Raw genomic sequence first — 12,853 nt, forward strand, 5'->3', positions numbered from 1 at the left:
TACTACTGCTGCTGCTGCTACTACTACTACTACTACTACTACTACTACTACTACTACTACTACTACTGCTACTACTACTGCTGCTGCTGCTGCTACTACTACTACTACTACTACTACTACTACTACTACTACAGTTGTTATTACTGCAGCAACCACCACCACTAATAATAACAACAACAACAACAACAACAATAATAATAATAATAATAATAATAATAATAATAATAATAATGAAAATTTGAAGAAAAATAATAAAAAAACATCATAATAATAATAGGTCTTTTCTTCTATGGGTGCTAGGTTTGAAATTTTGTGAAGATTGAGATCGTTAATTAAATCAACTCCAGTGCTCAACAAGTATTTAAGTCATTTCACGGAGAAGAAAAATAATACAATTTAAATAGTAAAAAATTAAACGAAATCTAACTGCGGAGAGAGTGCTGGATATATGTGTAACGCCGGAGCATTTTGTAGAAAATTTATCACTCTTTACAACCTACAAAATATGTTCTACAAATATGCATATTGTTAGGCCATTGGCTATAATGTATAAACAAATTAACGAGATATCAGTCATATTAATCGAAGTCTGATTTAATGTCTCATGCAGAAAAGCGATAATGAATGTAAAGATCAAATCATATTATTCAGATAAGAGTGAAATGAAAAAAATATGTGCTTGGAATTAAATGTAGAAATTATTCATGAAATGGAGTGTGAAACATTCTGTTATATCAGAAACAAATAAACAGGAGGCCGCCTAAAATGATGGCAACCGTCTGTAGAAAATTGAACCACTTATCTCCACCAAAATTATTACAAACTAAATACAGGGTGTCCACAATGTCTGGGTACATGGAGTAAATAAAATCATCAAAAATTAAATATAAGAAATAATAATTTCTTAAACTATGTGCTAATCCCCATGTAGGTAAATGGAGTAAATAAAATCATAACATAAACAATTAAATATAAGAAGAAATAATTTCTTAAAGTATGTGTTAACCCAAATGTACCCAGACTTTGTGGACACCCTGTATAATGCCTTGCAAGTAATATACTAATATTCCTGAGGTTAAGTGAAAATCAAGAATGTGAGGACGGGTTCCAGTTTTGAAGTTTTTTTTTGCTTTTCCTTAACGTTTGCTCACTATTTGGAATGTCTTCCTCTCCTTCTGAAGTTCATTGCAATTTACTACAAGTGTTTATTACGTATTTCTTCTTCACCCTCTCAAAGTGCAGGAGTGACTGTGTGGCAAGCAGCCTGTTTACGAACCACATGGTTCCGGGTTCAGTCCCACTGCATGGCACCTTAGGCAAGTATCTTCTATTATAGCCTCGGGAGGATAAAAGCCTTGTGAGTGGATATCGTAGGCGGAAACTGAAAGAAACCCGTCGTGTGTGTGTGTGTGTGTGTGTGTGTGTTTGTGTGTCTGCGTCTGTCCCCCACCATCGCTTGAAAACTGATGCCGGTATGTTTACGTCCCTGTAACTTAGCATTTCGCCAAAAAGATACCGATTGAATAAGTACTAGGCTTACAAAGAATAGTCCTGGGGTCGATTTGTTCGACTAAAGACGGTGCTCCAGCATGGCCGCAGTCAATTGATTGAAACGAAGTAAAAGAGTAAAGTGTTTATTCGATACCGATGTTTACTTCTTGTGGATGAAGAATGAAACCACTAGCCCTCGACATCTGGCACAGACTGACATCCTGCAAATAGCAGATTATTGCTTCTTAAGTTTGGACACCAGTGTATGGACAGAAATATGAGTCACAAACATGTTGGTGTCTTTCCTACATCCTTAGTTTCAAAAATTTGGCATACGATCTCAGAGGCCCTAACGTGACTCATAGAATCTATATTGCTTCTCACATCGACTAGACTTCTTTCTATCTGTTCTCTTGTGGCTATAGGAACACTGTGTTTCCACTAAACAGGCAGAATTAGGTGTTCATTTCTTTAAAATTATGTCCATCAACTGTCTGGAATTGGCAATGTTAGCGACATGAAAGCTTACGTTTCTTCACTTTTGACCTGTTCTTTTCTATTGTTTCTTCATTTGTCAAGAGGTGCAGCTACGTGTTCATTACCATGGTTGTTGTTATTGTCATTATTAACCGTTAACCGTGTCGTTAGAGTTGTTCAAATGAATATCATTATCTGACAAGAGTCATTATTTTTGTGTGCCAAATATGTGCATTTTGCTGCATATTTAACTTTTACGTGTTTCGTCCTTTCTGTGCTCTGTTACTTCTTTTCGTTGTCTGGTAGACGTTGTGAATCAGTGAGAAAGCCAACTTCAGGAGAATCTCGTAATACAATAATAAGCGTAGTGTTTTTATATGCCTATACGGAGACGTAGTAGGAGTAGTATAAATAAAGGGAGGAGAGAGAAAATAGTAATTCAGTGAAGGAGAAGTAGTGAGAGTAATAGCCCTGACTAAGAGAGAGTGAGAGAAGTAATAGCAATGAGAGAAAGGAAGTGGCAAAGACCGTGTCGTGTATCTTCTGTTTTTCTCCGTCACAACATACGATTGAAAGAAGAAGGAGTGATAGATGAATAACGAAGGCAGGGGTGGGAAAAATCAGCGTTTCAACTCTGTGTGAGTATGTGTGTGTGTGTGTGTGTGTGTGTGTGCAATGGAAATGGGTTGGGGAACATTCAACACTGAAAAGAAAAATCAAACAGCGTTTCAACTTTGTGTGAGTATATGTGTGTGTGTGTGTGGGTGGGTGGGTGTGTGTGTGTGTGTGTGTGTGTGTATGTGTGCATGTACACGGGAAGTATATGAATGTTTGTATCTGTGATTATTATGTTCCTTATTTTTGACGGCACGGAGTCAGCGAGTTAAGATATAATCATATCTAAAATAGGTTCAGACCTGAAATTTTCGTCTTCCCATTTATCGGATTTCCAACGTGTTCCACACAGATTCCCTTAAGACGTTACTCGAAAGAACTGTTTCTCTTACAGTTATATTCGATATATCCAAATTCTATGAATCAAGTAGAAACATGTTTAAAGGAGAGGTGGAAGAAGATATCATTTGTATGATCCTAAAAAAATATATTCTGAATTCCGACGAGGCCATCTTTGTTTCTCACGATTTTGTACGTGGGGGCGGTGGTCTATAAAAAAGGTATCAGTCGAATACTGGGAACCTTGTAATTGATTAGACTCTTTACGTTCTGAGTTCAAATTCTGTCGATGCCGTCTTTGCCCTTCATTCTTTCTGGGTCGAGGAAATAAATATCTGCTGAGCACCGGAGCTTATTTTATGGGCTAACACCCTCTTCCCGAATTTCAAGATTTCTTCTTCTTCTTCTTTTTCTTCTTCTTCTTCTTTTTCTTCTTCTTCTTTTTCTTCTTCTTCTTCCAATTCTTCTTCTTCTTCTTTTTCTTCTTCTTTTTCTTCTTCTTCTTCTTTTTCTTCTTCTTCTTCTTCTTTTTCTTCTTTTTCTTCTTCTTCTTCTTCTTCTTCTTATTCTTATTCTTCCTCTTCTTCTTCTTCTTCTTCTTCTTCTTCTTCTTATTATTATTATTATTATTATTATTATTATTATTATTATTATTATTATTATTTATAGACGTCGCATAGTATAGAATATCGTAAGGTTGTTGATTGAAGATATTGTGTCTACCGGGGGTAGACACGTAGGAAGTTTTCTTGACATCGTTTTATCATTGCATTCAACAGTTCTAGGTTTAGCTTTAATTTCACCTACTTTACAGACTTTCTTCTTTTTCTTAATAACTATCAATAGACTACGGTGGATATTTTGTAATAGTTATCTGCAGGTAGAAAGAGCCTATCGCCTATAATTTGTAGTATGTATAACCTATATCAGATTTGGCGTGGTATATTCTAAAAGCAACCAATATTTTCCTTACTCCGTTGTCTAACCTGGTTAGTTTATTTACATATACGAGTATATTATAAAGGTTACATACCACACGTATAACTAGAATATTGTGGACAATTTCTTTTTTTTTTTTAATTAGCTATGTTTTAAGTATTAATCAAATTCGCAAGAAAATATTCTTTCCGTTTCATTCTTTTCCTTTGTACGTTGTACTCTATATTTCGTTGATTCCAAAGTATTTTACATATACGCACGCACGCACACATGCATGAATAAATACATACATACTTACATATATACATACAGACGCGCGCGCACGCACACGCACACACACACACACACACACACACACATATATACATACAGATAGACAGACAGATTGACCGACATAATTTCTAAGCTAGAACTACGACAAGGGAATGCAATTATGACACCCAAACACTCTGAAATGTTCATATTGGAGCTTCCGACGCGAATGCCAAGCAGCACACTATGTCGTTTCCAAATTTCTGGCATCATGGTACTCTTTTTCTCACAGATTTAGCCCAACTGACTCTACTACACTGTATAGTTGATAAAATCAAGAACAAAGCCCTGACAAAAAGCCCTTGCATGGCAAATACAGGAATAAGCTGTTGTTGGCACTCCGTCGCTTACGACGACGAGGGTCCCAGTTGATCCGATCAACGGAACAGCCTGCTCGTGAAATTAACGTGCAAGTGGCTGAGCACTCCACAGACACGTGTACTCTTAACGTAGTTCTCGGGGATATTCAGCGTGACACAGAGTGACAAGGCTGGCCCTTTGAATTACAGGCACAACAGAAACAGGAAGTAAGAGTGAGAGAAAGTTGTGATGAAAGAGTACAGCAGGGTTCGCCACCATCCCCTGCCAGAGCCTCGTAGAGCTTTAGGTGTTTTCGTTCAATAAACAAGCACAACGCGCGGTCTGGGAATCGAAACCGCGATCCAATGACCGCGAGTCCGCTACTCTAACCGCTGGGCCATTGCGCCTCCACAGGTATAAGCTATACGGGACTGAGAGAGACAAAATAACATTTCAACACTGACTGAGAAACGAAGGACACAGGGCAAACTGGCATACCATCGAAACTTCTCCACTAGAAACGACTAGTTTTATGACAACTGCCATCATATCCTCAGATTACAAATAGGAAGATAAACGTTTTTGCATTTCTAGCAGCAATTTATACTTTCGGATATCGAAATAGTATTACTGCTTCGCTTTGGTTCAGGTGAACTTGAATAGATACTCAGACAGCGTTAGAAAGAAAAAAATACTTTATTCCAATTTTAACGTTTGAAGGAGCTATTAATATCAGTGTGATTAGCTATAATAGTTTCCCATTTCAATTTTGTGCATTTAATGTGTGTCCTTCGAAAACGCTTCAACATAGAAAATTGGAAAAAATATTTTGACTGAGTCAATCCGTTGTCTCTATCCATGCATATACATGTATGTGCTGTCAGGTGTGAATTGGATGATTTAGCAGGGATGCATACGTTATTCGTTCCAGTTGATGGGTTTTATATACTACACTTTCTTGAAATGGAAAGAGATGGGTGACGTTTTTTGCAATATTTTCTCATAAAATAGCATTTTACTACATCCGTGGGTACAGCACTAAGTGGACGCCCAGAAGAAAAAGCACAAAATATACATAACACTCATGTGAAGTTGTGTGTGTGTGTGTGTGTGTGTAGGGGTGAAAACTTACGTAGACGTGCCAAGGAACAGCTACGGCACGAATATACTAGGAAATACTTTTCTAGAACTTATATTGTGTAGAGATATTTATGATTTTCTATGTGATATCACTTTAAATTCTTAAATCCTGCTAAAGTAAAATTTTCGTTCCCTTCTGGAGTCGATAAATCGATAAAGTATCAGTCTTGCACTGGGATCGAAGACATGATGTAACCCCTCACTGAAATTGTCTCTAAATTAGAGAATTAGAAAGGATCTAGGGGCATACTGCCATGCAGAATTTGTTCCTGCAATTTATAGTCTCAGGTCAAATTCCATGGAATATCAATTTTGCTTGTGATTTCTGTGAGGACGATAGATATAGAATATATCATATCATCGGCTTAAACCCACGCTTTTTTTTTTTCTTTTGCCTTGGGCATAGCATTTGGTAATTGTAGAGTTCAAAGTTTGAAAAATAAAAGCAAGGGATGGGTGTAAATGGCGGCGTCTTCCAGGATAATTTTGACATCGATGGGTCCAAACTGGAGGTTCTGAAAGATGTTAGGCCCAGTATCTACCGTGGATAAGTTTCAGAATTACTTAGTATTGCAGTGCTACCGATGGGTACTGGCAAACTGAGATAAATTCTACAGGCACGGAAGTGTCCTGATGCAGGTCACTCCAACATGTAGTAAAAGAATTGAGACTGTCTTGAATATTGTTGTCTGATGGGGCTTTGACAAAGCTCTATTGTCGTGTATAAGGATCCGGATATCGGCCAAGTTCGTCTTGAAGATTGTCTCACCGCCCTCCGTTCATAGAACTACGCAGTCAGATATTTCACCTGCCTGACAGCTGTGACAAAAGTTATGCTGTAAACATGGGAGAACTGACAACCAACTACCTTTCGATAGTCTTTAACGATTGCCTCAGCGATTTGGAAGGGAAAGATAGGATGGCGAGGAAAGTTAGCGAATTTTTCAAAAGAGGGCCAAAATGGTTAAAGCGAAATACTCAAATTCCTCTACATACATACATACAAACATACGTGAGATGGCGGCGAGCTGGCAGAAACGTTAGCACGATGGACGAAATGCTTAGCGGTATTTCGTCTGCCGTTACGTTCTGAGTTCAAATTCCGCTGAGGTCGATTTTGCCTTTCATCCTTTTGGGGGTCGATAAATTAAATATCAGTTACGCACTGGGGTTGATGTAATCGACTTAATCCTTTTGTCTGTCCTTGTTTGTCCCCTCTATGTTTAGCCACTTGTGGGCAATAAAGGAATACATTCATACGTGAAAACGCAGCTTTAAAAGTATAGCTTTAGTTTTAGTATTTATTTTCAGTTAACTGAAACCCCAGACTACGGGATAAACCAGACAAAAAATTCTTCGCACCAAATGTATTATTGCAGAAAGATACTTTCCTTGAGTTACTTTCATTTTGATATGAAATAGGTGTATAATTCGTATTTATACATTTTTTTAACTGTCCACGTAATTTTATTTTTTATCGAACGAAAAAAATAGTTGTGTTATAGTATAATGTATCTAACATTACACAAAGGTAGGGTGGAATGCTGGTAGAATCGTAAGCACGCCGGACGAACTGCTTAGCAGTGTTTCATCCGTTTTTACATTCTGAGTTCTATTTCAGCCTAGGTCGAGTTCCGGGTTCGTTGAAAAAATACCGGCTGAATATTGGAGACCTCTCCCCCCACTTTGCTGGTCTTGTGCCAAAATTTGAAACCAATATTACACAAAAGTTTATTCATATTTGATATTAATTATAAAGAAACATCAATTTATAGAAGTGAGAAAATTGATGAAAGCTTCATCATAATTCTTTTGTCATTTAAATACATCTCTTGTATAGTTATTCTTGTGGAACTTGTTTTGGAATGTCTGATGATAAACTTCTTTCTAGATATTTCCCATACTATGAAAAGCATCTTTTATTCGATTAATTATTAAATGACCAATATGCAAACAGATCTGTTTTCACAATAGCAGATGACTTAAACAATACGATAGTTCATATATATTGTATAAATTCAGAGATTTTTAATTGCCTTCTTGTTAATCATAAAGGAAACAATATACATTGAAGTTACTGAGGTAGTGTTTCGAAGTCCAGTCACGGTTTAGCCTTAATGTGTTTTTTTTTTAATGCCTGCGAACCCCTTAACAAATCCATGCGAATAACAGCTTCCCAATTCTTGCATTAATAACTCAATAGACAACAACATTAAAGGAAAGGAATGACAAAAAATTCGGTAAATATTCTCAGGTCTTCGATGTTAGCAACCATATTGCACGAGATTCAGAACTGTAATGTTTAAGTAGCATGGTCATAGTGCCCTTCGATAATATGAGCTCTAATAAATGCATACACATAAACACGTGTGTGTGTGTGTGTGTGTGTGTGTGTGTGTGTGTGTGTGTGTGTGTGTGTGTGTGTGTGTGTGTTCGTGCGCGTGTTGATGAAATCAATATACGACGTTGAGATTATTACAAAACATTTGGTCATTCATTGGTCATTCATCGTGAGCGATGAAACCATATGAAGTAAATAAATAATCGACAACCATCAGACAACTAAATGGTTTGATTATCAAATGTCATTCTGGGTGATCTAGCGAAATGTTTTTCATTGAGCGACACGTTGCAAAATATGACTTGAGACTTATAGAATGAAATCCACAAGTGTGGTCACTAAGAACATCTGATTAATGTCACATTGTAAACACTGGTCATCAATTTTCGGTCAAACTGGAGCTATCAAGCAACTGGACAATTCTACCTTGATGACAACAGTTGAACTATATCTCTGAACTCCAGTTAATTGGTATCACTGACTGCGATATGATGGGTTAAGTCATATATATTGCATGAGGCGACGAAGCTGTCATCTCGATAATTTCAGAGCATATGCACATGGTCTTTCAAAAAATATCATTCATAAACTGTGCTAGCTACTTCAGTTTCATTATTGTTACGGATTCATATATGAAACTTATATCGAGAAGGATGTACCATAGTTTAAAAGTGACTCCTTGTTCGAGGTTCGTGGTTGCTAATTGTAATGGATTCTTTGGGAGAAATCTAATCGAGATGGTTAAAAGTTTGCAATAATGGAATAGGACGTCTCAGAAGGGTTACTTACTATCACTGACGTAAAAATTGTAGATAAAAAAAATACTGCAGTCATATTGTTATGCATCTAATATTCATTTTGGCAGAATCAGAACTAGGTTTGTTAATTATTCCCAATTCATTATTAGCTGAATTAAAAGATAATAGCCAACAGTCCACATCCTTTTTTAAAAAAACACAGAAACTAATAACTAATAAACGACCACCAGCGATATAAACTATTGTCGATAAAGAGACTCTAAACGTCTAGAGATAGTGTAACTATGAGCCTTAATCAAACATTTCCAGTAACACTTATAGGGACATCAAATATTCGTCATCAAAGGAAGTTTCCTCTGAACAGCTTCGAAAAACCTGAAGTCTCCCCGTTCAGGCTCATCAAATTGAACAAGACTCACCGATTAATCGCCCTTGATGGCAAAATACCTTGGCCTGGCTGTTATTGTCAACAGAACCGTCGATCTAGGAAACATTCAGCCAGATGCTCGGCATGGATGAACGAAATCGGGCTAAGAAAATATTTACCACCGTAGTTATATTCACCATATATTCTCTGCATGTGTGTGCGTGTGCGCGTTTACCTGTGCATGTATGAGTTTGTGCGTGGATATATGTATGTATGTATGTATGTTTGTGTTTGTGTGCTGTGGCAAACGCATATCCATATTCGACAGTAGGTACCGACACATCAATTTTCCTTTAGATGCGCCAGTCTGCAGCTCACAAAACACTCTCCCAAATGACTTGTTTTGAACCTTAGAATCAGCCTAAGATATACTTTACGGACAGAACAATATACACTACATATTGTCTACATATGTATATTACTGTATGTGCATACGTATGAATATGAATCTTTATGAGTGCGTATGTATATATATATATATATATATATATATACAGAGAGAGAGGGTGGGGATAAACAGATATATGTATATATATATACTTATATACATAAGTACATACATATATATACATGCATAACACACACATTTGCACACACAGTATTTCTAGGGATGAAAGCGAGTGACAGGGTTTTTTTAAATTCTCACGAACGGATAGCATTCATGTAATTCAAAATATAAGAACACAGGATATATCAATTTTTCTTTGATTTCTCCACGTCTACTGCATTATAGATGTTGTTATTTATTTTTATTTTATAGTCGTCTGTCTTTCGTATATGACAGCTCTGTACCACATAACTGTTGTTTGATGTCTACACGTGTGATATGATAAATTACTTAGTTTTTGTAAAGATTTGCTATTTCTGTATTAATAACTAACATTTTGTTTTGTCTTTTCTTTGCAGGTGACTTTGAATAAATATACACGTTCTGGGAACCCATCGTTATAACAACATGGAATCACCTGAACAACCAAATATAAATGCATTCAGTAAATCAATGACATTCGCAGAATTAGATTAGACTTAAAAGAAATACATCATCAGCAACATCAGCAGCAACAATAACAACTAAGCAACAATAAATAAAGAAAGACAATACAGATTGGTTCGTGATACCATAAGACCGTGAAAGAAAGAAAAAAAGTTTGAATGAGATGAAGAAATTATAAAGCGTTCGAAAAACACCATGTCACAACATTAAAAGCGATTATTTTATTTTCCAAGTTTCGAGATAATTCTCTTGATGAAACAATACACACTGTTAAATAAATTATCATTTAAGTTTATTGGGATTTCTCGTTTTTTTTTTTTTTTCTATTCCTGTCACTTTTTTTCTTTGTATAACTTATAACATAAAATTAAATTAGCTTCGGAAACAAAGTGAATTTTATTTCAGCAAATCAATCGAATAAAATCAAACAAAAATTTAAACAAAAATTTGTTTAAAATCTCACTTTACATACTATCAAGATTATTTACTCTCTAATCTTTTGTTGAGGTGGTAATTTGTTTTTCTTTGTGTTGTATAGTATAAGTCATTTTAGCAAATGTTTATTTCCTGCTTTTTATCTAATGTGCAAAAAGACATTTTCTTCACAACTTTGCCCTTCTCACATACAATTTGATTTCTACCTTTAATATAGTTACTTCATCCATTTATATCTTCCATTCAACTAACATTTCAGCAGAAATTTTATTCAACATTCTTTATTGGTATTATGTGTTTGCATTCTCTTTCTTTATGAATGATGAATTTTAAAAATTGTAGCATTATTCAACTCACACGGTACGGAATGGATATACTAGTTATTTGACGTACTTTCACACTAGGCAATCGGATTCTATTCACATTCTCTGCAAATTCTAAAGGACACAAAATATCTCTTCAAAACATTTTTGGTTAAGAAAACGTTAATTCATATAATATGGCGTACATGAAAACCTTAGGCGGGCAAGATTTCAAACTGATAAACTGTGTATAAAAATTATTAATAGCAGGAGTGGCTGTGTGGTAAGTAGCTTGCTTACCAACCACTGCGTGGCATCTTGGGCAAATGTCTTCTACTATAGCCTCGGGCCGACCAAAGCCTTGTGAGTGGATTTGGTAGACGGAAACTGAAAGAAGCCCGTCGCATATATATATATATATATATATATATATATATATATATATATATGTGTGTGTGTGTGTGTGTGTGTGTGTGCGTGTGTGTGTGTGTATTTGTGTGTCTGTATCCGTCCCCCTAGCATTGCTCGACAACCGATGCTGGTGTGTTTATGTCCCCGTCACTTAGCGGTTCGGCAAAAGAGACTGTTAGAATAAGTACTGGGCTTACAAATACTAAGTCCCGGGGTTGATTTGCTCGACTAAAGGCGGTGCTCCAGCATGGCCGCAGTCAAATGACTGAAACAAGTAAAAGAGTAAAAGAGTAAAAGAGCACTCAAGACAGACAGGTTAATAATTCTAAATCAAATATAGAATTGTATAGGCTACATGCTAGTTATTGTTTGAGGACGTGTCAGAAGGACTGTGGTGATTTTTGGTAAAGCATAATTGAATAGTAACAATCCATCGGCATTTTAAAATTTCATTAGGTAAAGAAAGTTAAACATAATTACAGTTATGGCTAAATGAATGAATATTCCGCTATCCTCAAGCTTGATGAAAAATACCAAATAAATCATTTTTTTTCTAATGTTTTCTCAAGATGAGAAACATCACAAAGTGAATTCGTTTATTTTGCACTTGATTTTAACATTCCCTCAATGTTACGAGTACTGTTGTATTTTTTCATTACCCTTTTTTTTTCTACTTGATTAAAAAGTCATTAAACTATTCACTAAAACGCAACTCGTTTCGTCTCTAGAGGATAGAAATCGAAATGTCTGACATGTCAAAAAGATGTTGGCCACTGCGAAATAGTCTTTTGACATGATGTAGAATATCACTCTCGCTATTGTTTCTGGAGAAAACTGCACTGTAGGGCATCCGACGAATTATCGTGTGATCAATGCTATGATCTTTCAGAATATGACCACATTTTTCGTAACTATGGGGTACCTAGCATAAGGAGTATGTTCACCTTCTCACAATGGATAAAATTATAAAGAATAATAGAAGTGTGTATGAAATTTAGCCATACAAAATATATAAGCGCAGGAGTGACTTTGTGGTAAGTAGCTTGCTTACCAACCACACGGTTCCGGGTTCATTCCCGCTGCGTTGCATCTTGGGCAAGAGTGGTTTTGGTAGACGGAAACTGAAAGAAGCCTGTCGTATATATGTATATGTATATGTTTGTGTGTGTGTGTATATGTTTGTGTATCTGTGCTTGTTCCCCCAACATCGCTTGACAACTGATGGTGGTGTGTTTACGTCCCCGTAACCTAGCGGTTTGGCAAAAGAGACCGATAGAATAAGTACTAGACTTACAAAGAATAAGTCCTGGGGTCGATTTGCTTGACTATATGCGGTGCTCCAGCATGGCCACAGTCAAATGACTGAAACAAGTGAAAAACAAACATATTTCACTTTATTCATCTAAGATGAATAAAACGAAAATTTGCTATCGAGACGCTATGGCTTTGCAATAAACCCGATTGTTGAACGTTCTTAACTCTCTCATATATATATATATATATATATATATATATATTAAAATATCCATAATTATAACAAGGGCTTGGTTGCGCCATATCAATCACTGAAAA

At 36.1% G+C, this 12,853-nt stretch overlaps 1 protein-coding gene across 1 annotated transcript in view; it reads left to right on the forward strand.

Moving 5' to 3' along the window:
• LOC106869057 (LWamide neuropeptides-like) overlaps nt 1–10,428 on the forward strand; it is a 103,647-nt gene extending 93,219 nt beyond the window's left edge. The window contains exon 3 of the mRNA XM_014914567.2: nt 10,046–10,428. Within this exon, the coding sequence (XP_014770053.1) occupies nt 10,046–10,059 (14 nt within the window). The 3' untranslated portion in view covers nt 10,060–10,428. The remainder of the gene's footprint in view (nt 1–10,045) is intronic.
• The last annotated feature ends 2,425 nt before the right edge of the window (nt 10,429–12,853 follow it).

Source organism: Octopus bimaculoides, chromosome 5 (assembly GCF_001194135.2).
Source record: "Octopus bimaculoides isolate UCB-OBI-ISO-001 chromosome 5, ASM119413v2, whole genome shotgun sequence".
Taxonomy (NCBI): domain Eukaryota; kingdom Metazoa; phylum Mollusca; class Cephalopoda; order Octopoda; family Octopodidae; genus Octopus; species Octopus bimaculoides.